The sequence below is a fragment of the Alosa alosa genome, chromosome 15 (genome assembly GCF_017589495.1).
Source record: "Alosa alosa isolate M-15738 ecotype Scorff River chromosome 15, AALO_Geno_1.1, whole genome shotgun sequence".
NCBI classification, from domain to species: domain Eukaryota; kingdom Metazoa; phylum Chordata; class Actinopteri; order Clupeiformes; family Clupeidae; genus Alosa; species Alosa alosa.
In genome coordinates this window covers 6,137,622-6,164,370 of record NC_063203.1, presented here as the reverse complement: position 1 = coordinate 6,164,370, position 26,749 = coordinate 6,137,622, and the positions used below count along the sequence as shown (strand labels likewise).

General features: G+C 43.4%; 2 protein-coding genes across 3 annotated transcripts in view; one reads left to right on the top strand and one right to left on the bottom strand.

The window, feature by feature from the left end:
* The window catches only part of nf1a (neurofibromin 1a), a 90,562-nt gene that overhangs the window by 6,595 nt on the left and 57,218 nt on the right, over positions 1-26,749 (top strand). For both annotated transcript variants that reach the window (XM_048263819.1, XM_048263818.1), the window contains exons 2-30: positions 283-426; positions 1,910-1,993; positions 5,393-5,583; positions 6,125-6,231; positions 6,532-6,599; positions 6,973-7,048; positions 7,204-7,361; positions 8,114-8,287; positions 8,692-8,820; positions 9,155-9,229; positions 9,633-9,764; positions 10,287-10,415; positions 10,516-10,629; positions 10,822-10,901; positions 11,183-11,306; positions 11,498-11,744; positions 12,765-12,838; positions 12,958-13,041; positions 13,239-13,583; positions 13,807-13,946; positions 14,514-14,636; positions 14,859-14,942; positions 15,059-15,175; positions 15,866-16,047; positions 19,920-20,131; positions 20,396-20,557; positions 21,613-21,716; positions 22,660-22,795; positions 25,248-25,310. In XM_048263819.1, coding sequence (XP_048119776.1) covers positions 283-426; positions 1,910-1,993; positions 5,393-5,583; positions 6,125-6,231; positions 6,532-6,599; positions 6,973-7,048; positions 7,204-7,361; positions 8,114-8,287; positions 8,692-8,820; positions 9,155-9,229; positions 9,633-9,764; positions 10,287-10,415; positions 10,516-10,629; positions 10,822-10,901; positions 11,183-11,306; positions 11,498-11,744; positions 12,765-12,838; positions 12,958-13,041; positions 13,239-13,583; positions 13,807-13,946; positions 14,514-14,636; positions 14,859-14,942; positions 15,059-15,175; positions 15,866-16,047; positions 19,920-20,131; positions 20,396-20,557; positions 21,613-21,716; positions 22,660-22,795; positions 25,248-25,310 — 3,858 coding nt within the window. The remainder of the gene's footprint in view (positions 1-282; positions 427-1,909; positions 1,994-5,392; positions 5,584-6,124; positions 6,232-6,531; positions 6,600-6,972; positions 7,049-7,203; positions 7,362-8,113; positions 8,288-8,691; positions 8,821-9,154; positions 9,230-9,632; positions 9,765-10,286; positions 10,416-10,515; positions 10,630-10,821; positions 10,902-11,182; positions 11,307-11,497; positions 11,745-12,764; positions 12,839-12,957; positions 13,042-13,238; positions 13,584-13,806; positions 13,947-14,513; positions 14,637-14,858; positions 14,943-15,058; positions 15,176-15,865; positions 16,048-19,919; positions 20,132-20,395; positions 20,558-21,612; positions 21,717-22,659; positions 22,796-25,247; positions 25,311-26,749) is intronic.
* LOC125307773 lies at positions 18,044-19,056 on the bottom strand. Its single transcript, XM_048263822.1, has 2 exons — positions 18,904-19,056; positions 18,044-18,822 (listed from the first exon to the last, which is right to left on the bottom strand). Exons 1-2 carry the CDS (start codon positions 18,926-18,928, stop codon positions 18,110-18,112), a joined length of 738 nt encoding a protein of 245 aa, XP_048119779.1. The 5' UTR covers positions 18,929-19,056; the 3' UTR covers positions 18,044-18,109.

Here is a 26,749-nt window from a genome sequence, read left to right as displayed (position 1 = left end):
TAAAACTGGGCTTTAATGAGCCATTTCTGAAATGTATTCTAATGTGCACTGTTCCCAGTGTACTGTGTGCAAGTAATCCAGTAAATGTTTTAATTACTTTTGCATTTTGTGATTGGTAATCTGGGGTGCTTTTCCCAAAACCATAGTTGCTAACTGTGTTAGCAACTTAGTTGGTTGACAATGGGAAATTGCATTGCAACAACAAAGTGGTTTTGGAAAACGCACCCCTGGGAAGTAGGTAATCTAATCTAGTCTAATTTTGTATTTTGTCCCATTTTACAGCTTCCGATCAAAACAGGACAACAGAGCACCCATTCCAAAGTCAACACAGAGCACAACAAGGAATGCCTTATCAACATCTCCAAGTACAAGTTCACCCTTGTCATCAGTGGCCTAACTAACATATTAAAAAATGTGAACAATATGGTAAGTGTGGATTAAGTGTGGAAGTTGTTATAGCTTGTTTGTTTTTTGGTGTAATAGGTGTTTATTGGCTTTATGTTTCTGCTATATTTTTAATCATAACAAATAATCTCTTGGTTATCTGCTATAAAGTTTCGCCAATTTTTCATTTATTAAAGGTGCTCTAAGTGATGTCACACAGTTTCTAAGCTAAAACATTTTTTGTCACATACAGCAAACATCACCTCACTATCCGCTAGCTGCCTGCGCCCTGAATACATTGCAAAAAAATGCGGTCTCTGTGGATAGCCCAAGCTCCAAAGATGGCAACAAAAACAACCTGGTCCAGCCTGGACCATAAAAACAGAACAAACTGTTCCAGCCAATCACTGACAAAATGCGTGTTTAAGATAGTTTCAATTCCATGGTAGGGAGGGGGAGGGAGTAGTGAGCTAGCTCTCTGTTTTCGTTTGAATGTTAACAGAAGTGACGTTACTCAACATCGCTTAGAGCACCTTTAATTAATACAGCATTATTAGCAGTAGATTTGATGTTTTGTGAAGTGGAAAAAAGACCTTGGGTGTGCTACTTCTCTGTGTTCCTTGAAGAGTGTGGGAAAGGTGCTCCCTGGAAACAGGTTTATGACATGACAAGTGTGGTCTCTTTGATCTTCACAAAGTGTCCCTCTATTATACATTTTTATCATTGGTTTGGTTTTGTGGTGAGGTGTCTTCCAATGAATATTGTTTTTCTGTTCTAGTATATGTTTCTTTCTCTATGGTAATGCAGAGTTGTCTGAGTAGAGATCTAGAATAGAGGTTAACATTTAGCCCCACTGGACACTTAGCCCCACTGGACACTTAGCCCCACTGGACATTTAGCCCCACTGGACATGGCTTTGGAGTCCCATCTTCCCTCCTTCCCTCTCAGTGCAAACAATGAAGACCGCCTACGTTATGTAGCACACCTCTCTTGTTCTACTGAAATCGATGATAATGATGAAGTATGTAAAGTACCTCTCGGTCTCGGCCACAGAGCCATGATTTTTTACTCTTGCAAGCTATTCTTTTTGGTGATCCAAACATGGTCCTGCAAAAGGGATATTTTGGCTGACAATTACAATGCTCTCTCAGCTTTTATATATTCACCTTTGGCTGTTAGTTGACATTAACACAAATTATGAAGATTACTCATGACTGATGTAGCTAGTATCCCACTCTAGGCTGATCAGTGAAGCCTCCTGAATTTGGGTAATATTTCAGGGGTGCTGAGAAGAGATGGTGTGTTAAGTATAAGTATAAGTATATATACTTGAGGGAAATTTGGTCTCTGCATTTAACCCAATCGGTGAATTAGTGAAATACAAACAGCACACAGTGAACACACAGTGAGGTGAAGCACACACTAATCCCGGGCAGTGAGCTGCCTGCTACAACGGGCATTTCGAGGGGGAGCAGTGAGGGGTTAGGTGCCTAACGCTGATGTAACGCTTTCCTCCTCTCTGCAGCGGATCTTTGGAGAAACGGCGGAGAAGAACCTTTACCTCTCTCAGCTCATCATCCTGGACACGCTGGAGAAGTGCCTGGCAGGGGTGAGTGGAACCATCTCGGTGTGTCTCCCACTGCAGCTCCCACTGCTCCATGTGGGAACCCTGAGTACAGCCTCATCCATCTCTCTGTGTGTGGACTCTCTGCACTCCCTCCCTCCTCCCCCTTTGCACTGACAGCAGTTAAAAAGTCACTGCACGTTTTTGTAGGGACATTGTACAAATCAGATCAAATCAGCAATATATTAAGTCAAGGAAAACGTTGGTGTTGTGATGGACAAGGTTGGGAATGAGGTTATCCTTGTCAGGAAAGCTCTTCTCTGCCCTGTGCCGAGAGAGAGAGAGAGAGAGAGAGAGAGAGAGAGATCCGTGGGCCTCCCGGTGGAGAGGTTTCTTGTTCTGTGTAGGCAGTGCTCATTCACAGAACTCTGGTAATGCACTTAAAGCTCCTCGCTCCTCTCCCCAAAGGCCAGGCCTCCAGCCCTGCTGTCCCCACCCCCTCCAGCAAGAAGTCTTCGGCTCCCGGCTGCCCACTTGCTGAAGATTACATTTGCAGGTGTTTCCTCGACTTGACTTAGCATTTTCACAGTCTCCACTGGGATTGGCTGGAGTTTCCTGTATAGATTATTCACTAATGTAAGCTGTCAGATGGGAGCCAGCTGCAGCTCCAACCTCCAAGCCCAGTCCCCATCCCTTAACCCCCCACCACCACCAAGCCCAGTCCCCATCCCTTACCCCCCCCCACCACCACCACCACCACCAAGCCCAGTCCCCATCCCTTACGCCCTCCGGATGCCTCACCCTCCAAACCCTTCCCCTACTCTGAATTCGTTTTAATTTGCCTCTTTTGGGGAACCCAGTGCATATATTTTTTTTCTCTGAACAGATTCACTGCCCGAGTTGTTTAAACCTCGGTATCAGATCATGATGCGTCAGTCTAATTTACAGAGAGTACTACTGTGGTATACCTTTTCAGCTAAGTTGGCTTTTCTAATGGATTTCAATTTGTGGAGGCGATATTGTTATCGTTATATAAATATATAAATAAAAGTCACTTGACTTGACTTGACTATAAGAGCATGTTGAGTTTTGTTCTGTAAATGTAATGTAAGCATGAGGAATGCACATAAGCAGTTTTGAAATCTAATGGGGATTATCTGGAGAGGAGGATATTCTGAACATTCTTGTGAAATTGAATGATTCTGCCAGAGTTGATGACAAAAAAAAAGTATTTCGCAGAGCCTCTTCCTTAGGTCCTCTGAGTTCATGGAATTGGGACCGGACCCTTGTCAAGGCTGAGTAGCCCTAGTGTGTACAATGCAGGTTTCTTAAAGTCGTAATCATAAAGGGAGGTAATGCTAGGGTTAAACTGCCATTTGACTGGAGTGTTGTCCGGTAGTTTCCAGAATGGGTTGCTGGGTTTGATTGCCTTGTCCCTGGTGGGGTATCCTTCTGTTGTGGAACTTGAGAGGGCCACTTAACCTTGAATAGCTGCAGTGTGCATGTAACCATAGAGAGCGCTCACATATTAAATTCATCTCATGGCAGGTCATATACGCATTAGATCCTATTGTTTTTTGTTCTATCAATAGTAAAATTCTGGCCAACATAATTTGCAGCCAAAAAGCACCAGTGGGGTTTGTTGAAAGTGAATCTTGGCTTTTCATGAATTTCCTAGTGTTATAGGCTGGTCAGTTTAAAACAGGATAACTGATATATTATTATTCTGAAAGTAACCTATTTGAACAGTAAAAATGTGCACCTTATAGCTAAATATGTGAAATGTTGGTCTAGGTAGCAGGGTTGTGCAGAATTCCAGAATTGAATTGAAACTGGCTCTTAAATTCCAATTCTATTCTTGAATTTCACTTGCATTTCAATTGAGGTAGCAAACAGGAAGCAGAATTACAATTTGAATTTTGCACAACCCTGCTAGGTAGTGATTACTGAAATAAACAGTTAACTTTCTCGCTACAGGAATTTAATTCTAGGAGCTTCTTGAGGGAACGCCAAAAGGGGGCTACTGATTTGCTTTACACTGTGGGGAATGACTCACTCTTGACTCTTTTTGTGGTTTGCGGTCCTACAGTGTGATGGGAAGCAGGCTGTCAAATATGACGATTTCACTTGTTTCTCACGACCTCCTGCCCCCGGAGCATCACAGTAGTGACTAACCTGGATACGCAGCTGTCATTCACATCTTTAAGTGTTTCCATTGAGATACTTCTCAGTTGTTCATGCATTATACAGTACATTAGGACTCGTTCTTTTTGTCCATAAATCAACAGTAAGACTGGCCGAGGGACTCGTCCACTATACCCCCTCTCCCCCTCTCACCCATGCAAATGATCATGAGGGACTCGTCCACTATACCCCCTCTCCCCCTCTCACCCATGCAAATGATCATGAGGGACTCGTCCACTATACCCCCTCTCCCCCTCTCACCCAAGCAAATGATCATGAAGGACTCGTCCACTATACCCCCTCTCCCCCTCTCACCCATGCAAATGATCATGAGGGACTCGTCCGCTATACCCTCTCTCCCCCTCTCACCCATGCAAATGATCATGAAGGACTCGTCCACTATACCCCTTCTCCCCCTCTCACACATGCAAATGACCATGTTTCAGTTTGTCATCTCTGAAGCCGTCGGTACCAGGGGCTCTGGGTGATACCGTCATCTCGCTCATGACTCCTCTTTGACCTTTACTTTTAGATTCTGGTTCTTACTGTACACAATATCACAATGTGGAGCTCAGGTATGCGCTCTTATCCTTCCATCTGAGATCACCTGCTCAAATAACAGCTGGCTCTAGAGCGGCTCCCTCCGTGTCCTTGGATGTGGCTGAGGAAATGCAATGGATCCATGGGAGATGAGGGTCAGATGGCCTCGAAGGTTTGCTGCTGTTTTGGCAGTGATCGTCTTCTCGGACAAAAGGATGTCCCTTTTCTCTGTCCCTTTTTGCCTTTCTCTTCATAGTCCTCCAGATTGAGACTGTCCACATTATTGCGTTTAGAATGAAAACAGTCTTCATCCATACCAGCATTTTCAACTACGTTTCAAAAATGAACTGCATCCATACTAACATCACCACCATTAAGGTGATGGTCACAGAGAGCTGGAATGTCTCCAAGATATTCGTTTGCTCATCTATTCCTGTGAGGGCAGGATGCTGATTCCAAGCTATCCTAAGGATGAAGTTACCTTGTCAAAGTGAGTTTAGATTTATGCAAGATATGTGTATGACCCTGGAACCAATGGGTTCTACTGGTGGGTTGAACTGAAGCATATCTCAGTCTTATATCTAGAGCCACCAGAGGACTCCCTGTTATCTCAACAAACTCATTAGAGTGAGTGTATGGGAACTCCGTAAATCAAGGGTCACGGTAGCCCTGGCTATGTCATGAGTTTGCTTAAACATCTGATGTCTCTCCCCTCTGTAGCAACCGAAGGACTGCCTGCGTCTGGATGAGGCCATGCTGGTGAAACAGCTGCTGCCAGAAATCTGCCACTTCATTCACACGTACCGCGAGGGCCACCTCTATGCCGCCGACCTGCGGACCTCCGCCTCCGGAGTCCTCTTCTCCCTCAGCTGCAACAACTTCAACGCCGTCTTCAGCCGCATCTCAACCAGGTAGAGAGACTGGGATCCAGCTCGGCGCTCGGCCTCCCTCACATTCGGGACATTCCTGAAGTTAGCACTCTACCATACTCACCCAGCACCCCTCTCCTGCCCCAGACAGCTCATGGGTCTGTTGTGGTTTCCTGCCACTGCTATAGTGCCATACACAGGAGGATATGAAAATCTGCTTCATAACTCTGCCAGAGCAGCTTTTGTGTCGCATAGAACACTAGCATTTCATAAGAAGTAGCATGAGCTAGATGTAAGAATTCCAATCTTTTATCTGGCGACAAGCTCTGACCACCCTGCAGCTGCTTCTGGAGGGTTTGTGTGTGCGCTCATGTGGAGCTTAGGAGTTTGGAGCTTTGGAGCTGAGCCCCACTGCTTAACTAGTAAATGCTGCCAGTTTGTAGAGAGGAAAGTTAAGGATGATCTGAGGTGAAAGGGGTGAGGTGATCCGAGGTGAAAGACATCCACCTTTATTGAAATGGTACTTATTTACTTTTTTCTAAATTCAGAATCCGTAACTACAATTCTCTGCTTCTTACCCTAGAATGCAGGAACTCACTGTATGCTCAGAAGACACTGTGGATGTCCATGACATCGAACTCATTCAGTACATAAATGTGGACTGTACCAAGCTAAAAAGACTGCTACAAGGTGAGCATGGGACGTGTGTTAAATGGATGTCATATTTGAATTGATGCAGACAAATCCCATTTCCGCTTGCAGTATTCTGAATCTGTTTTATGTGTCATGTTTGCGTCATGTTATCAATTATATTACCTACTATGGCAAAATATACACAAACATATAAGATCAATCAAATACGGTAAAACTTCCAATAAAAACCACCCAGTGCAATTACTATGGAGATTCCTGTTTTATTTGTATAAATAAGTATTTTGTGTGGTACCTATATGACTTAATAGTAATATTTTGGTGTTTACCTTTTTACAGAGACTGTATTCAAATTCAAGACTTTGAAGAAACCTGCCCAGCTTTCTGTTATCAACAGTTTAGAGAAGGTGAGTTGAAGGCAGCCCACTTCCAGGGCTCGAGTGGACACGATTGGGCTCGTTTGCTCTTCTCTGCCACCCAGTGGTGCAGTACTTCACCCACATCTTTGAAGAGGCTTCATTTGTGGTGAAATAATTTTAGATTTTACTTTCAATTCATTATTCAGCATTATTGTGCTTTTTTTCAGATTTTTGGCTTTGGTTGACGCAAAATGTCTGTGCACAAATGTTTTAATGTTGCTGCAGAATAATTAGTAAATAATTGAAAATAAAAAGAATTACCCTGTTATAAAGTAGTGTATGTTAAAAATAGTTAAAAAAAATAGCACTCAAGCTCACAATATATTTTACTAATGAAAGTAATTTTGTCTTGTATCTGTAGGCCTTTTGGAACTGGGTGGATTATTACCCAGATGAGTTTACCATGCTGTACCAGCGCCCACAGACAGACATGGCAGGTCAGTGTGCACATGTGTTTTTACTTCTCATTGTGGACAGTCGGGAACAGGGAGTTTGTCATACTCTGTTATCATACTCTCTGTAGCATAGATAAAACTTTGCACATGAGAATAAGGACCTTTGTTTTGTGTGTGTGTGTGCCCATGTGTCTCAGACTGTGCAGAGAAGCTTTTTGACCTGGTGGACAGTTTTGCGGAGAGTGCCAAGCGTAAGGCTGCTGTGTGGCCACTACAGATTATCCTGCTCATCCTCTGTCCAGAGATCATACAGAGCATCACCAAAGAGGCCATTGATGATAGCAAGGCCAACAAGGTAAGAATTAGACCGTCTGTAGGCTTACTGCTCATGGGCTTACATATTATGAATAAATGATGATATGTTTGATTAAAGTACAGACTCATAGGCTTCATATATTTGTTTGTGTATACTATCTGTATATTACGTAAGGGATAATGTATAGAACACCGGTCATTATTGGGAAAATAAGTGTTGTTTCGCCCTGAAGGGAATTATTTTCCCATAATGACCGCCGTTCTATACATTATCCCGCTTATTATACGGCTACTTGCCAAAATGAAAAAATAAACTCCACAATATGTCTCTTTACACTTATTTGTTACCGTTTCGTCGTGGCTTTTGCTGAGAAACAAATAGTTCGCAACACACGCTGAACTTGAATCAAACATTCTTTAGAACACAGCTGATCAACCGTCTGCTTTCACTTTTGAATGAAGTTCCAATGCAAGAAGTGACCGGAATACTTGCGGAGTGATATGATCAGCAGCACAAAACCCGTTGCCATTGACAGCGGTAATTATATGTTTGCAGCGGTAATTACATTAATTTATTTAACTGTAGAACGTTGGGAAATCCCATTCAAGTCAATGGAGCGTTCTACTAGCATTGTGAAGAGCCGTATAATAATCTTTATATATATATATATATATATATATATATATATATATATATATATATATAATATATAATCTTTTAATAATATAGTTTGTAGCAGTGGTAACTTCAGGAACCCAGCAACTTTTTCTACATTTTCTTGGTCATTACAGAAGTTGTTCCTGGATAACTTGCGTAAGGCCTTGACTGGCCATGGTACCAGTAAACAGCTGACCGAGAGTGCAGCCATTGCCTGTGTGAAGCTCTGCAAGGCTTCCACCTACATCAACTGGGAGGACAATTCTGTCATCTTCCTCCTGGTGCAGTCTATAGTCATGGACCTCAAGGTTTGTGGACATGAGCCATACATCCTCCAAAAGTATCAGAATGTAATGGAAGTGGATACACACTAGTAATGGATTTGCTCAGTTCTGTACATGATGTACACAGAGGCTGGAATGGTCCTCAGTACGGATGGAATGAGTTTAAATGGAATAGTGCATAACTGTTGGTCTACTTGAACATTGAGAATATGTAGAGACACAGCTAGTGTTGGGACAATACATGCTAGATTCCACATATTTTAAACTGATCACATTTCATGTCGGGTGAGGTAACTCATGCAGGACACACACACACACACACACACACACACACACACACGTTGAAAGACAAATATGAGACCAACATGGAGGGACTGGAGCCAGCATCTCTGGGTGTTGTTCTAATGGTTTCTCTCTTTCCCTCCCAGGCCTTACTCTTTAACCCAGCCAAGCCCTTCTCGCGGGGGACAGGCAGTCAGAGCGCAGATGTGGACCTCATGATTGACTGCTTTGTCTCCTGCTTCCGCATCAACCCCCACAACAACCAGCACTTCAAGGTCTGGCCCTGTCTGCAGATAGAGCAGATTTAATGCGCTTCTGTTTTTCCTGGTAAAATGGCTGTGTGAACCTAGTGCAAACACAAACAGCACTGTCTGTTCTACACTACTCTGCTTGGTTGGTTGTTCAATATTGATCATGTTAACCTTCACATTTAGTCATTTGGTAACACTGAAGAGGTAGTGTTCAGTTTTCAAATCTCAGGAGTTCAGAACATAAGTTGTGAAAAATAAAGTAAAAATAGTTGTTGTTGTTGTTGTTGTGCTTAGTTCATTCATACTTTGGTGCAGAATTGTCATAGGATGACCTCAACTCTGACCCCTCACTCCTCAGGTCTGCCTCGCCTCCTCCTCTCCTCAGACCTTCCACTTTGTCCTGGTCAACTCTCTGCACAGAATCATCACCAATGTGAGTACGAAGCTCCCCACATTACAAACAGAATCCACCTAAATTGCACTAATCATAGCATCACTATCGTTCCATTGGATCTGTTGATGAAGAAGTAACTGTCTCTCTCAGTACAGATGTTACACTCCTCTGACTTTAATGTCATTTTTAATAGGTTGCTCAGGCTTCATAGCAGATAATGTATCTAGGCCAACAGCATTTCATACACTTCAGCTTTATAGACCTACTGATTGTTTTTAAGAATAAGGGCAAACTCATGACACCCATCAGTCTACCCAGAGAAGTTCTGATTGGTTCTGATTGGTTCTGATTGGTTCTGATTGGTTCTGATTGGGCTCAAGCGTTGCTTGTGTATTTCCAGAGTGCGTCAGTCTGGCTGTGTTTTCCTCTTCCTTTGCTCTAGTCTCACTTGGACTGGTGGCCTAAGATAGACGCCGTGTACTTCTACTCGGGGGAGCTGCGCGCCATGTTTGCAGAGACGCTGGCCCGAGTGATGCAGGGGGCCAGTGCACACGCTCCCTTACGCATGACCACGGTGATACACACACACACACACACACACACACACACACACACCACCCTGCATTTATACTCCCAGAACACCAGGCACTCTGATTTTAGAAGATGCTGGTTGGTTTTCAATGCAGTGTTGCTGAGTGCTCCTGTTGTGCTGTTAGTAGGGCAACAGGGTTGAAATAGGTCCTTACCACCCAGTGGCCAGAGGTTAAAATCTCAAAAAGCATACATATGGATCAAATCTGTTCTAGCTCTACTGCTGAGATTTTAAGCAAGATTCTGGGATGGCCAGAATTGTAAGTCTACTGAAGAGTACTAAAGAACTGCTAGGTGCAGAGGAATAAGGGGTTAAGAGTTCATAGATATTTGATGGAGCGAGACCTTTAAAGTTAGTCAAAGCAATGCAATCAGGTCTAAATTTCACATGTACCTAATGTAAAGTCTAGTATTGGGGGGTTGTGTGCTGTGCAATTAGTTTTCATCAGAAAATAACAATTCAAAACAATGTGAAGTTGACTGGTGATGTCCTTTGTCTATGCAGAGCCAAACATTCAAAGAGAAGATGACTACAAGCCTTAAGTTCAAAGACAAGTCCACAGACCTGGACTCCCGCTGTCTGCTGCTGGCCCTGGTCAAGCTTATCCATGCTGACCCCAAACTCATGCTGCACGTGAGATAAAAGCACATACACACACTTCAAATCCTGGTCTAGCACACTGTTTTGTGTGTGTGTGTGTGTGTGGTTGTGTTTAATGGCTGTGTGCCCACAGAACCCTGGGAAGCATGGCCAGGAGATCCAGAGCAGCACAGCAGAGCTCATCATTGGGCTGGTGCAGCTGGTGCCCTACACCAACTCAGCTGAGATCTCCCCAGAGGCCATGGAGGTCTGTTCCATAGTCTTCTCTCATGTCACATGGGCATTGCGAAATAGTCTCAACTACTGTCCTCCTCCTCCACCTCACTTGTTCTTTTGAACTGCATTCTTCTCCTTCACTGTCATTGTCAACAGTGCTTTATTGACCCGTGTTTTTAATGACTTACTAATTATGGTCTTCTGCTCCCTGTCTCTTTTTCAGGCATTGTTAGTGTTGCACCAGCCTGAAACCATTGACTTGTGGAACCCTGACGCCCCCATCGAGGCATTCTGGGACATCAGGTGAAGTAGAGCCTCAAGTTTCATCTTTTCACTTGACCACACATTGAGTCACACATAAACTGTTCCACCAGTGGTTATGATATAAGCATTAACATTGCAGGACAGTCTATGAGTAGCAGATATACTAATATTTATTAGTCCATGAATAAAGGATCACATTGAACCATATATTTTTACCGGACCCTGAGAAGCAGACTGATTGTTGTGCCATGTGAATGGTCTGAGTTTTTGGTTTTATTTTTTCATGTTGGTATTGTATGTGCTATCTCTGTGGATTCCAGTTCCCAGATTCTCTGCTTCATCTGTAAGAAGCTCATCGGTCACCAGATGATCAACAGCACAGAGATCCTGAAATGGCTACGGGAGATTCTCATCTGCAGGAACAAGTTTCTCCTGAAGAACAAGGTGAGGAACGCGGAATAAAATAAAAAGCTAATGACCTCAACTTAAGTGACCTCAACTTTCGGGGCCTCTTGTGTGACTTCACCACATTCTTCTCTGAAACCATGATCCCTGAAGCTTCTAAATGAATTTAGGCGTAAAACAAGGGAGCATATAATTGAAATGATGATTGATCTGCATGCCCTCCCCTCCAGGAGAGTGCCACAGTAGGCAGCGGTAACTCGTCGTGTAAAGAGGCGCAGACCAAACTGGAGGTGTGCCTCTACACGTTCCTCTGGAGCCAGGACATGGAGGCCGTGCTGGTGGCCATGTCCTGTTTCCGCCACCTGTGTGAAGAGGCTGACATCCGCTGCGGTGTGGACGAGGTGCCGGTGCAGACCATCCTGCCCAACTACAACACCTTTATGGAGTTCGCCTCGGTCAGCAACATGATGGCCACAGGTCTGTGGAAAAGACACAGCTCATTACTGTTTTCTTCCCCCTCATATATGAAGTGCATACTCTTATATTCACTGTTTCATTTTAACATTCATGTTAAAGGAGAATTCCGGTGTGATATTGACCTAAAGTGTATTGAAACATGATACCGAGTGTGAACGTATGTCTCATAGCCCATCTCGGCTTGTCCCCTGCACTCCAAAATCTGGGCTAGTTAGCCGATGCTACCAACAGCTTTTTCAATAGTGGTGCTTGACGCTCCGGGACTGCCATGCAAATAAATCACTGTTTTACAACGCATTTCTGAGGGCTCAATGTATCTCCACACTTCATTGGTAAACTTCCGAGGGGCCCTGACATTTAAAACGAGACAGTGAGAACTTTGAAAAAGCACTGGTAGTTTACTTACAAGACGATTTATACAGACAGTATGTTCACAAAGTTTCCAGATCAGATTCCAAAAAAATAATTCGGTGGAAATGCATGGATTCCAGTTGCTGCTACTGGAAGAAAATGGAATCCATGCATTTCCACTGAATTATTTTTGGAATCTGATCCCTTATCATACCTGTTCATTCTTGGATTTGCTTTCGACTTATCGTGACTAAATTCAAGATGGCTGCAAGCGCTAAACTTCATGAAGATACTGTCTGTATAAATCGTCTTGTAAGTAAACTACCAGTGCTTTTCAAAGTTCTCAATGTCTCGTTTTAAATGTCAGGGCCCTCGGAAGTCTACCAATGAAGTGTGGAGATACATTGAGCCTCGTAAATGCGTGTGTAAAACAGTGATTTATTTGCATGGCTAGCCCGATGCGGCACCACTATTGAAAAAGCTGTTGGTAGCATCGGCTAACTAGCGCCATTTTTTGGAGTGCAGGGGACAAGCCGAGATGGGCTATGAGACATACGTTCACACTCGGTATCATGTTTCAATACACTTTAGGTCAATATCACACCGGAATTCTCCTTTAAGACATTTCTTGAAAATATGTGTGTGTGTGTATTTTGTATGTGTACACAGGCCGTTCTGCCCTGCAGAAAAGAGTAATGGCACTGCTCCGCAGAATAGAACATCCTACCGCTGGCAATACTGAGGTCAGGTCACGTGTAACATGCTCCATGTTTGCATGCTTGCTATTTGTGATGACACATCTCCTTTTCTTATATTCAATGTGAGTTTCACAGTTCATTTCAATGTATCCTTCTCTTTACAGGCCTGGGAAGATACGTATGCAAAATGGGATCAAGCAACCAAGCAGATTCTCAATCATCCAAAAAACAAGGTGGAAGATGGACAGGTTGGGAGATCCAGTCTAAGAATGTTGTCCTGTTCTTATCCAACAGTCTGAATGAGCTATACTGAATAGGCCAAGAGGCAATCATTTGGAGAAAGCATGGCTGCTGAAAATAACAATGACACCAGGGGGCAACATTGTCTCTGACAGGAAAAGAAATTGTGACCTAGTCATGTACCCCTGCGCTCTTCTCTCTCCAGGAGTGGATCAACATGACTGGATTCCTGTGTGCCTTGGGTGGGGTGTGCCTTCAGCGGCGCAACACGCCTGCCCCGGGCACCTACAGCCCCCCCATGGGCCCGCTGAGTGAGCGCAAGGGCTCCATGGTCTCCATGGGCTCATGCGAGGTGAGCAGCGAGACGTCGCTGGGCCGCTTCCTGGACCGGCTGCTGTCGCTGATGGTGTGCAACCACGAGCGCGTGGGCCTACAGATCCGCAACAACATCAAGGACCTGGTGGGGCTGGAGCTGAGCCCGGCGCTCTACCCCATGCTCTTCAACAAGCTCAAGAACAGCATCGGCAGGTTCTTTGAGATGCAAGGGCCGGTGGGTACCAGCAGCAAGATGACTGCTCCATCTGTCCGTTGTCTTGGAAGCATTTTGATTTCAAGACATTGGAAATCTACAAAGATCAATCATTTTGTTGAAATCCAATGTCAGTTGAATTCATTGTGTATATTTATGTTTATCTCAAGAAGTCTCTTACATTTTGTGAGCGTGTCTTTTTGTCTGAGCATTTGTAATGTTGTTGCTCTGTCTAACCTCCTAGGTCCCCATTAATGACACCAACACTCAGTTTGTAGAGCAGACTATCGCCATCTTGAAGAACCTGCTGGATAGCCATACAGAGGGCAGCTCGGAGCACCTGGGCCTAGCCAGCATAGAGACCATGATGCTCAATTTGGTCAGGTGAGGGTGTGGGAGGTGTGAGATGAGAACTTTTTATCGCTATGCAACAATGTGGTGGTAATTGTTTGGTACAGCAAGGTGATGGCACAGTCCAGTGAAATAGAGGAGGAAAAAAAATATTAGGTTTACATGAATCTTGTTTTATGGCTGGCCAACCGATGTGTTTTGTAAACGAGCAAGAGAGGAGGGTAGTTTGGTCTGTGATGTTCACTCATGACAAAATCCTTTCTCCAGAAAAAAGTAATTGTTGTCTTTGTCCCCACAATAGACTACCTCTCAAAGGTGTCTATATCTTTGAAATAACTGTGAAGTGCTGGTCAGTCTAGATTAAGTTTGAAGTAAGACTAGACTAACAGCTCCTTGTTGTCAGAGGCAGGGATCCAGGATTGCAACCTCTGTTGTGTTTCTTAGGTAAATGCTAGCATGTCCTATTTTACCCATAACGTATCCGATGGTCTTTTGACCTGTGAGACTCTTTAAAGTTGACAAAGTTGAAAATCTGGAGTGTCTCTCTTCTTCATAGCCCTTCCTTTATGGGCAAGATGACCTGACCTGTGTGCTCCTCAGGTACGTGCGTGTACTGGGGAACGTGGTCCATGCCATCCAGATCAAGACTAAGCTGTGCCAGCTGGTGGAGGTGATGATGGAGCGGAGGGATGACTTGTCCTTCTGCCAGGAGATGAAGTTCAGGTGAGCTGACTCGGTCCACAATCAAACATCTGCACGCGCTACTATGCAGTTTTGAGTCACATCTGCCGTTACGTATTTGTCCAAGTATTTCTACTACAGTAATCCTCTCCTGAACCACAGCCACCTTCACTTCACTTCACTTCACTTTTGTTTGTTTGTCTCTCACATGGCAGTGTAACATGTGGGTGAGTGATTGGACTGCTGTGCTGTTTATGCCAACAGAAACAAGATGGTGGAGTACCTGACGGACTGGGTGATGGGTACATCAAATCAAGCTGCAGATGACGACATCAAGTGTTTGACACGGTACACTTATAAAAGCAAGAGACCTGAGGCCCTGATCTGTTCAGCAGCAGGACACATTTGGGCATGGCAGACTAGGGAGGATCCGTGAGTGTTGTGTATGTTTGTGTGTTTGGCAGGGACCTGGACCAGGCCAGTATGGAGGCAGTGGTGTCGCTGCTGGCAGGGTTACCGCTGCAACCAGAGGAGGGAGACGGAGTGGAGCTCATGGAGGCCAAGTCCCAGCTCTTCCTCAAGTAAAACCAAACTGCTAGTGTTTTTGCTCTCTCCTTTTCCCCCTTTTCTTCATTTCCTCTGTCTTCCTTTGTCTCATCATCGCTTTCAGATGGGCTGTAGTGAGAGGAAGGCCAGATCCAGATGTGGTACAGAGCAGTATCGGCCAATGTGCCCCTGCAAGCTAGATATTGAACAGCAAATTCTCAGTAATGAGAAAAATATTGTGCCAATGGGGGGTGTGCGCATACAGTATACAGGATCCTCCTCCTTAGCATGATGGGGGAAAGAGTACCCTTTCTACATGAATTCAGTACTATTCAAAACCATGCAACTGACAAGGATACTGTTATACAAGAGAGGCTGTGCTGATTTTGACCTCTTGGTCCCCTTGAGAGTTCATTTGTTCTTTTATCAATGCTAATTAATGCCATGCCTTGTTGTAGCACTTGTGTTCATCTGCGTTTAGAACTGTTGTATGAGGCCAGATATTTCACAGACCATGCCCTTGCATTCTCTCTCTCTCTCTCTCTCTCTCTCTCTCTCTCTCTCTCTCTCTCTCTCTCTCTCTCTCTCTCTCTCTCTCTCTCTCTCCCTCCCTGCCCTTCATTCTCTTTCTAATCTCCATATCTCTTTCTCATGGTCTCTCTCTCGCTCTCTCTGCACCCCCACTCCATCTTTCTTTCTCGGTCTCTCCTCCGTCTGTCCTTTAGATACTTCACTCTCTTCATGAACCTGTTGAACGACTGCAGTGAGGTGGAGGACGAGGGCCAGCAGGTGGCGGGGAGGAAGCGTGGCATGTCTCGCCGCCTGGCATCGCTGCGTCACTGCACTGTCCTCGCAATGTCCAATCTGCTCAATGCAAATGTGGACAGTGGTCTTATGCACTCGATTGGTAAGTTGAAGTTCTATAATGGACATTAATAAAACTACCAGAGCCTTTTGATGATTTGACAGAAGTGTTACGGTTTCAAAGCAAAATATTTTATACACAGTTTAGCAAACACATGTTAGCCATGACAAAATAAGTAGTATGTGTTAGTGTTCAATAAGGTCTGTATGCATTTATTAGGTCTTTATTCAACAGTTTGTTCTTACTGAATAGGTTATTTATTCTCGATATATCCTTAATAAACAACTACTTGGTATTGATTTAAGTTCATATTTAAGGATATATGCTCAAAACAGAAACGTAATGGCCTTCTTTTACATTGTCTAAATTTGGTTCTATTCTGTCACTATAGGTCATGTATTCAGACAGTGTATTAGGTGTCTTTATACTCTCTATTTTGATCCATGCTATGTACCAGTAACCTTATATCAAGACCAACTAGTTGCTTATTAAGGATTTATCAAGAATAAATTACCGGTACCTACTGATTAAGAATAAAAAATAGTTTGGGGGTCGCTGTGGCGCAACTGGCTCCTGCACCCATACCACATTTGGTAATTCCAAATGCCCACGGGGACCCGGGTTTGAGTCCGACCCGGGTCATTTCCCAACCCCACCTCATCTCTCTCTCCCACACACTTCCTGTCTCTCTCCTCACTGTCTTGTCAAAATAAAGGCAAAAAGCCCAAACAATATGTACTATGAAAGAATAACAAATTGTTCAATAAAGACCTAAGATATGTGCAATTATGCTTAATACAGGTCTTGTTGAGCACGTAAACACATATTAGTTAAGTATTAATGCTTAACATGTTCCTTAAACTAAAATATTAGCCAAAATATCAGTCATGTGTGACTTCCTAGTGTTTATAGTGGAGTATTCAAATCATACAGTGCTCTAAAATTTCCCTCGTATGAATAAAGTATCTATAGCACTGAACGGTTTCTGTTTTGGAACTCAATGCAAAATGTAGTGGTCAGAGATCCACACAAGTACACACTTTCCATACACAAGTAGAAGTGCAGATACTTCTGTAAAAAAAGACTACTAAAAGTATAAGTAGTGATTCAACTTCTTTACTCAAGCAAAAGTAACAAAAGTACATGCTCTGAAATGTACTTAAAGTATAAAAGTAAAACGTATCTTAGCATTGAAGACTTTTACCAGTTGTTTCCTTTATAAGAAATGTTCTGTAGCCTACAATGAGATTTCAATTTAACTGTTATAATAACTCAATTACTCCTGTAACAACTTTTTTACTGTCCCTATGGCATTTCATAAAAAATTCAAGCTAGCTTGTTGCTTACTAAGCCAAGGATGAACTTGCAGTCTTGTTTGAGGTAAGCTCGCTGGCAGAATAAGAGGACAACTAAAAAATGTCAGAATATTTTTCCACACATTTTTAAAGAGGAAAAGCAAACAAAGAATAGGATGTTTTGTCATCTGTGCATGGGTAAATAATAGTGGCAAACTAAGATGATAATATGTCTGCACAACATGTGTATCAATATCTATATATTCATTTATCTGTAATGCAACAAATGACTGAATGTCTGTCTGTCTGTCTGTCTATCTGTCTGTTTGTTCGTTCCTTGCATCTCCCAAACTGTTTGTCCAACTTCACACATGGCAGGTGGACTGACATACATTGAAGCACTTTGAAGCCATTCGTAAATATGGAATGCTGTTGGTATTGTCGTTCATTTATTTAGAGTGTCACATTTTCAGAGCATTAGTTCAGAGCAGAGTAGGCTCTGGCCACTCCAGCGGAAGAGACCGAGTGCTAGAGTGTGATGTCAGTCTGGCTGGACAGAATGATAGAGTAATTTGAATAGGTTACGCAGTTGCAAATTTCTCACCTGTGCTTACATTGTGCAAGGGCAGCAAATTCAAATAGTGGGGGAAAATAAAATATGTATTAAATTAATATTTCTCTCTTATTCACTAATACTAGAGAAGAGTAAGGAGTCACTGGTTTTAATAATAGTACATCTTTTATTTAAATATAATACAAAAATAGTGTGTCAAAACTAAGCTTTATCTTTTTAATGGACTAAACATTTTTCAGTCATCTGCCTCGCAGACAGTCAGGAAGCCCATCTGTATGGCTAAATCCCAGATGCCTGGAATGGCATCAAGTTTTTCAACGGCATCATCTGGAAGAACAATGCCCTCTGTGGCGTCATCCCACCACGTCTTCTGTGGAGGCTCATTCCAGTCATGGAAGCTTCCTGTCTTTCCCTGGAGCTCTGTAGTGCACAATGACCCCTCCATTGCTGGGATGGGCTCAGCCTTGAGCTTGAGCTCCCTGTAGTAGGAGGCCATGTCACGGTGGTACGCCATCATTTTCACATAGTTCACTCTATTGTAATAGTCAGTTGATGTCTTGGGGAAGGAAAGGATTTGACCACGGGCCCCAGTGAGGAGGCTAGCTGGAGCTACAGAGGTGGACGGAGTTTGGCTGACCCTCGGAGAATTTACTCCTTCCTGGGACACACTGCAAGGCACCTGGGCTGACTGTTGACCATGAAGGACCTCTGCAGGGAGAGTGAAGTTCCCCACAAATCTAAGGTGTCCAGCCTCCTTCAGCGATGCAGTTGTGTCATCAGATTTGGCCATGAGGTTCATCACATTGTTGAGAGACTTCACACTCTCAGCAGATGATCTAGTGTGTGAGCTTCTTATGCCCACATGGGTCAAATCACTAGTCTCCTGCGGATGAAGAGCAGTGGCCCACTGCAGCCTCTGCTCTTGTGTTGGCATGTGCGCATCAACACCTGAAAAGAAGCATACCTACTAGTTACTCTCATGGTTAGTTATTCATATTAGCCACATATAAAGCACATGGACTTTCTTACTTGTAGATGGGTGGGCATAGTTCATGTTCCCACTGTCACTACTATGGGACCAAGTGGGATTGAGTGGTGTCTTCTGGGTGGATGAAACACCACGGATGACTGCACTTCCAGAGATGGTGGACTGTCTTGAATTCAGCAGGGCAATGAACTGGTCCTGGGTGACGTTTGAAGCATGAGAGAAGTTCTCTACAAATGTCTCCTTCCTCACTGGAGCCACTGCTGCAGGCTTGATGGGAGCCACCTGGCTACTCCTGACACTGGTGAGCTGAGGATGGTTAAAGTTGCCCACAAAAGTGAGGGTTTCCATTTTCTCTCGAGGTGTTGTGGTGGGCAGCTTGACCATACCACTATATCCCTTCTGGGCAGCACGCCAGTCTCCAGACTCTCTCCAATACTTACCTAGAAATATAGAAAAATATCAATCATAATGGAACTATAGCTACTAATGTAATTATTCAGAGCTGTCCAAGTGAAAGATTGTGTTCTTACTTGCAGAAAACCGTGTAGACCGGACATGTTGGTATTGGTTGGTATTTGGAGTTGTCCAGAGTGGCGCCATGTTTCTGTTTTCCTCAGCAGTGCTGAGCCAGAGAAGGTTTCTCTGAGACAGAAGCTGATGTTCAGTACCAATCCAGGATCCTGTTGGGTTGAATGTTCTTCGGTAGAAAGCCATGGAAAAGTTCAAAATTGCCTTGAAATCGCAGAGGTTAATCACAAGTGACTTGCCTTCAGCTTGTTCAAACAAGAAGTGGCTTAAGAAAGTTTTCCAACATTCTACTTTGACGAACGTTCTACCTTGCCAACATTCTAAGGCTGAACATTCTAATGCAAACATTTTGGTTGCCTAGCGATTACAATGTCATCAAATAGAATGCTCCTAGGATATGCAGCCCATAGTAGCTGAACAAATTCATAAATTGATTACCTGATGTTTCTTCATTCCAGAAGTATTTCCAGTATCCAGTTTTCCTCATTTTGAAAACCTCACCTCTCTTCACAACACTTGTTTCCAACAGGGCTGGGCTACCATAAGGACTTACAGACACGTGCCACCTTCATGGAAGTCCTGACCAAGATCCTGCAGCAGGGCACAGAGTTTGACACTCTGGCTGAAACTGTTCTGGCTGACCGCTTTGAACGGCTAGTGGAACTCGTCACCATGATGGGGGACCAAGGGGAGCTACCCATTGCTATGGCGCTGGCCAATGTGGTGCCCTGCTCTCAGTGGGTGCGTATAAGTCATCTCACTCCTTTTTTGTATTTTTTTTGTATTGATGAACACAAATAACATTTTTGTTCACAAAAATAGAGAATGTACTGTTTCTTGCAAATGGTGATGACTTTCAGGGGTTAAATAATTGTTTAAGCTATATTTTTTTATGTGCACCATATATATTGTATGTTTGTGTGCATAATACTGCCATAAGTGCATTTCTATAATGGCTCAACACTAGCATTTTGGAGAGATTGTTGACTGGATGTCTCCTCACAGGATGAGTTGGCTCGGGTGCTGGTGACGTTATTTGACTCGAGGCACCTGCTGTACCAGCTGCTGTGGAACATGTTCTCTAAAGAAGTAGAGCTGGCCGACTCCATGCAGACGCTCTTCAGGGGGAACAGCCTGGCGAGTAAAATCATGACCTTCTGTTTTAAGGTAAGGAGAACCAATAGGCTCCACCACAATGATTCAGTGGTGTCCAATATCCAGTACTGACTGCAGCCCCTGTTATAAAACTAGTAGGTTCTACCCTCTTGGACAAATTAATGGTCTATAATGATGTCTTTGGCTCTTGGTAGTTATCTTGCAAGCAATTTAGTTGTTCACTCTGTGGTCCAAGGAGAGTAAAGTAAGTAAGCGTTTATATAGTGCATTTTTCATGCACAAACGGCAACAGTCCATTGCTGAAATTTAACCAGCTGAAAATGTCCATGGGCAATGATGTAAACCGGGCTTAACTGTTTGCCGTCTGGAGAGCACTGGAAACACAGATTAGCAGCTCGGGGGACTTTGGACTGATAACAAACTAGCATGAGGATTTGTGGTTGTCAAGAGTTCCTGAGCAATCTCTCAGTCCAGACGCCAGGTGTCTAGCCTACCATGGCAGCTCTCAGCAGCTCGGTGAGCTTGTGCCAGTGACAGATCTCTCACAGAGTAGACCTACAGCAGTCCTGAGCGATCTCTCTGACCAGACAGTGGACGTGGAGCTTGTGCATCATGGATGGACACTGGACAGATCTCTCAACAGATCAAGCAATATAGGTCTGTCTAAGGCATGGCTTTTTAGTGCAGTGGAGTAACATTAATATTACAGACAGGTATCAGCCAACTAATGCTCGGCAGGACATTACGAGGACTAAGCTTGAAACTATGGAAAATGACATCTATACGTTAAACAGTTAAAACGTTTAGCATGATGAGTAAGTACATGAATAAAAGAAAACTTTGTAGAAACGTACAAATATAATAAAAAATCATACAAAACCTATATGACAGATGGAGCGGCATCACTGTATACAAATTATGTTTGAATATGAATCACATATTGTGATGGTGATACAAAGTTGTCATTAATAAATAACACACATGTGTTGTACATTAAAAAGCCCCCCCATGCTTGATTGGCTGTTGCTGTATATTTTTGTGTGCATCATCTGGTCAGTGTTTTTGTTCATGCAACTGACCTTCCTGGCGTTCTGACCTACCCGTAGGTGTATGGGGCAGCATATCTACAGAAACTTCTGGAACCTCTTCTCAGAGGGGTGATCACCACACCAGAGTGGCAGCAGATTAGCTTTGAAGTGGATCCCACCAGGTAGGCCTCACCTCAGTCACCTGCTGTTTAACATGATGTTTGGCAGGAAGTGTGAAATCTGATGCTGTCTTTTTGTAACATCTGGGTCATAAATTCCATCTCTAACATTGTTCTCTTGGGGGGATATTGTTCTAGTTTTTATTTATAGCATCTGTGTGATGGGAATATGTTGTACAGCATGTGACAACCTCAATGAAACCCAGTTTTCATGCTTGGGGAGACTGAGACATCACAATCTACTAGTGATCAGATATTAAGTCTTTATGTTAAAGACTTAAAATCTACTTTTAGGAGGCAAATGCTACAAATGACACTTGCACAAATAATAAATGATTACAACAATTAAACAGTGAAACACAGTCTGTCCTATGCCTACAAATCATGTGTCTTTGCACTTAACCTAGAATGTCAGGTTCAATCTGAATTGTATACTGTCTCTTGCTATCCATTAGTGTGATCCAGAGGTGGCATAACTAACATCAAGCACACCACAGTCTAAATATTTCAGCTGCTGCACAGTATTAAATGCCAAGGCCAAGTATTATTGGACATGATTGTAGTGTATTTACCAAGAGCATCAGTCAGTTCAAGATGCTTTCTGCTAACTGCGCCGAGTTACAAATTCTGAATCTGCCTTGATAATTATTCTACTTTGTCTTTTATTACTTTTTTACTACTTTCGCCTTTGTTTTTGCTTACTAATTATTCTTTATTTTTAAATGATTTTACCTTGTGTTTTATGGTTTCTTTTTATTATGATCTTTACCTTTTGAACTATTCTTTGACTATATTGCCCTTCTATGCTTTTATTTGTTATTATTGTTTGGTTTTGTTTAGGTAAAGCACATTGAATGACCTCTGTGCATGAAATGTGCTATATAAATAAACTTGACTTGACTTGAAAGTACATGTTACTGATTCTCGCATTATGTGTGTGCTCTAGACTAGAACCAATGGAGAACCTAGAGGAGAACCAGAAGAACCTTCTACAGATCACAGACCGCTTCTTCCTAGCCATCATCAACTCCTCCAGCGAGTTCCCTCCCCAGCTACGCAGTGTCTGCCACTGTCTCTATCAGGTACTCCCAGCAAGACGGTCTCATGCCACTCTCCACCCTCCACAGGCACCACAAGCCTTTCCTCCTAAGCCTGATCCGTATACGGCATCCTCTCATTGCACACGTGTGGGTGGGGGTGCGGTGCTGATGATGGGCACCTGTGCCACTGCTTCAGCTAAGGCCCGAGTACATGCTGCCCTCCCCCACCGCACGCTCACCCTCACAAACACCTTGAGCCAGCCTTGCTGCTTACTTGAGATTTACATGCACTGAGAAAACATAAATGCTGCTTTCTGCCCACTGCTCAATTGCACATTTTTCATCCTTATTTCAAGTGCACACACACACACACACACACACACACACACACACACACACACACACACACACACACACACTGATTACTGTGTTTCCAATAAAGCTTTCATCTCACCCTTCATACCAAACTGGCTCAACGGCTGGAATAGTTCTGTTAAGCTAATTGCTTATTTGTCTATTTGCCTTAATTTCCTCTGATCTGAACACTCTTATGCCTTGTAGAACAGTCTCTTGTTTTGGCTCTTTTTTTATCCACTCCACATGGTCCTACGGATTTGATTTATGACTTTTGCTGGATAGCTGCTAGGCAAATGAATGAGTGTGTGATGGGAGTGTTGTAATATGTAGTGTATCCTGTAATATGTTGGCTACTTGTGTTTGTTTGTTTTATGTACGTAAAATTTGATGACACATCACACTTAGGAAGAGTCCCAGCTTATATTTAGAAATGTGTCGTGTGTTGGTTAGCAGATCATGCAGAATGTTTAGTCTAATTCAACCAACCAGGGTCATGTAAATTCTGAAAATGGTAAAGCCCAGACAATCCCCTCTTTTCCATGAAATGGGGCCCAGAGAAGACTTTCATGATTTAAATATGGGTTCGGTCTCTAGTTTCACAGTGTTTGCTTGCCTGGTTTTGGCTTAAGTTCTGCACAAAGGCGTCTGTGTGCAGTGTCAGACAGCAGACTGCATGCAAGCCATGCATGAGGCAGGATCAACTTTGTGCTGTTTTCCTGCCCATCATATTTGCATGGCAAATTTTTCGATGGCCCATTTAACTCTTTTTTTTCTTGTTCTGTTTTCTGTTGAATCTTTTTCTTGATTTAACCATCTGTACTCAATCTATCAATCTATACTCAACGATGATCTCCCTTTTAAAATGAGGCGCTGTCCAGACACCCTCACCCTAGTTCTCTGCTCACAAGTGGGGCAGCTGTGGACTACTGGTTAGCACTTCGAACCTGTAACCGGAGGGTTGCCGGTTCGAACCCCGACCAGTAGGCATGGCTGAAGTGCCCTTGAGCAAGGCACCTAACCCCTCACTGCTCCCCAAGCGCCGCTGTTTATGCAGGCAGCTCACTGTGCCGGGATTAGTGTGTGCTTCACCTTACTGTGTGTACACTGTGTGCTGTGTGTGTTTCACTAATTCATGGATTGGGATAAATGCAGAGACCAAATTTCCCTCACGGGATCAAAAGAGTATATATACTTATACTTATACTTGCTCTCACATTCAGTGCCATTCTCACCTTCACACTGAGGTGCTGTGGTTAGGGTGAGCTTTCATACAAGTATAGGAGAGGTCAAACTAATCCACAGAAGAAGGAAAGAAAGAGAATATTAGAAGCATTAATGTGTGTTTGTATTTCAGGGGTATTTAAAACTAAATGGTCAGCTTGGCCTCTGTGGCACAACATAGGTTTGGGCCTTTTGTCCTTTATTAACCACCAACTTTTTCTCTCACTCACTCAAACCCCCTCAGATTTGTCTTTTCTAACCGCCCCCCCCCCCTCAAAAGTGTCACAGCTAGATGGGCTCCAGCTCTCCTGACACACAAGCACAGCCACTGTGTTGCGTCATGTTTACCTCAGGTGGATAGCACTGCCTTTAACCATCTGCATCGCTTTAGCGTCCGTCCTCATCTGGGACTTCATGAGGGTGCACATCATAGATTATGGGATTAGAGAGGTATTTGTTCCGAGATGGCATAATGACCAGCCTCAAGGACACAGACCTCTGCCTGTTGTTAGCCACATGAAGGAAGAGTTATTGAGTCGCCTCTTTGAGGCCTTTGCTCTTTGTCAGTCCCATCATTATTGTGTAGCTGGAGGTTAATATGAAGAGGCCACTACTTAAAATGAATGAATGGCAAACTTCCTCTACCACAGTCTGACTAGTTTGTTAGTGTGTGTGTGTGTACTGTACGTGTGTGTGTACGTGTGTGGTTGTTTGTTTGTGAGTTTGTGTCCTCCTACAGGACATAGAGGTTTGCTTCTCTTTCATTGTCAGCATGTGTTAGTGAGTTTGCTATGCAGGTGTGTGCGTGTGTGTGCGTGTGTGTGCGCGTGTGCGTGTGTGTGTGTGTGTGTGTGTGTGTGTGTCTCCTTTGTGAAGCCGGTGCTGTGACCTGTTTGTGCTCATCTCTATTCTGTAGGCTACTTGCCACTCTCTACTGAATAAAGCCAGAGTTAAAGAGAAAAAGGAAAACAAAAAATCAGTAAGTTTGTGAGAACCTTTTCTTGCCACTTTCCTTTTTTTAAGTTCCGTGAAGCAAAAAAAGCAAGTCTTTTTTGCCTTTTGTTCCCCTTGGGGGGAAAAAAAACAAGAAATTCTCTCTTGGTTTGGTGGAGTGCTGTTGTTTTATGCTGTTCTCGCAGAAATGCATCCATGCCCCAAAAGTCTGTGTACAATGTCCTGGGGATTCATTGTACTAACTCCAAGCTTCCCAGCTCCATATTTTTTATTCCATTTCCACTTAACACTCTAACAAAAGGAAATCAGCGCTGTTTAGTGCTCTGGTCTTCCTGGGCTACTTCATGTCCATCTCTGCTCCTGTCTGGACAATGGGGATGACAGTCCTGGCAGATTCTCAAGTGTTGATTTTATGCTAGGTCCTCTTTTTTCGTTTACCTTACAGGCCAGGATGCACCAATGTAGCCCTTTTGAAGTAGTGCAAGTACATGACGTTTGGCTTACCCATCTTAATGCTTCCTGATGTTTAAAGCACTGCTTTAAATGTTTGCCGATTTGCTGGCAGAGTTGCAAATGTTGTTTCCTTAGAATCTAAACATTTAGTGTTGATAGGCTGCCCATAAAATTTGTTAGTAAAATTCAAATTTACATTTGGCACTAAACTGCTACATTGGTGCATCCTTGTGGACTGTTTGATGGTGTTTGTAAAGACTGCAGGCAGTTGTAAGGGTGGCTAGTTGGGTTAAGATGCATGTGCTATCTGGGGTGTGTCTTGCCTCCCACAAACATACTAGCTTGTCGCTTGCCCATGGCATTGTGCTCAGCTAGAGTGCTCAAAACGTGTGTTTGTCATAACCAGCTCACAGCGATCACCATGATTGTGCTTGTATGTATATCTTACAGTATTCTGAAGTAGCTGTTTGGGGTTTCTCACTGAAGTGAGACAAAGAACATACCGATACTAGTTATCTGTGAGTTGTCCAGCATTGTACTGGAGTCACTCAGAATACTGTCTTGTATTTAATATTGTGCTTTATTTGTGTTTGGTGAGTGTGTGGAGTGGATGAGTTTGCGTCTGCATGCGGGCACTGGACAGGGTTTCGGCACATCTTTAACCCCTTCATTGCCAACTCATTTCTCCATTTTGCTAAATTTCTCTCTCTCTCGCTCTCTCTCTCTCGCTCTCTCTCTCTCTCTCTCTCTCTCTCTCTCTCTCTTTCTCTCTCTCACATTGTCATTCTGCTCAATATTAATGATTTACCTGGTATGTAAATGTGTTCCTTATGATATAATAGATGTTCCAGTATTAACTCTACTAGACCTAGGGCTGGGTGATGTGTCAAAAAATGTAAACACTAAACACAATCTAAAAGTGTTTGCAGCCAAAACATCAAGAGCATTTTGGACCCAGTAATGTAAAGGCTACTTTAAAAGGAAAGGCCCTAAAGTAGCAAGAAGGTAAAT

Coding starts and splice junctions, on each gene's coding strand:
- LOC125307773 (XM_048263822.1), bottom strand. CDS start 18,928: ATGAACTATGCCCACCCATCTACAA. Junction 18,823..18,903: donor CTATGCCCACCCATCTACAA/GTAAGAAAGTCC, acceptor GCTTCTTTTCAG/GTGTTGATGCGCACATGCCA.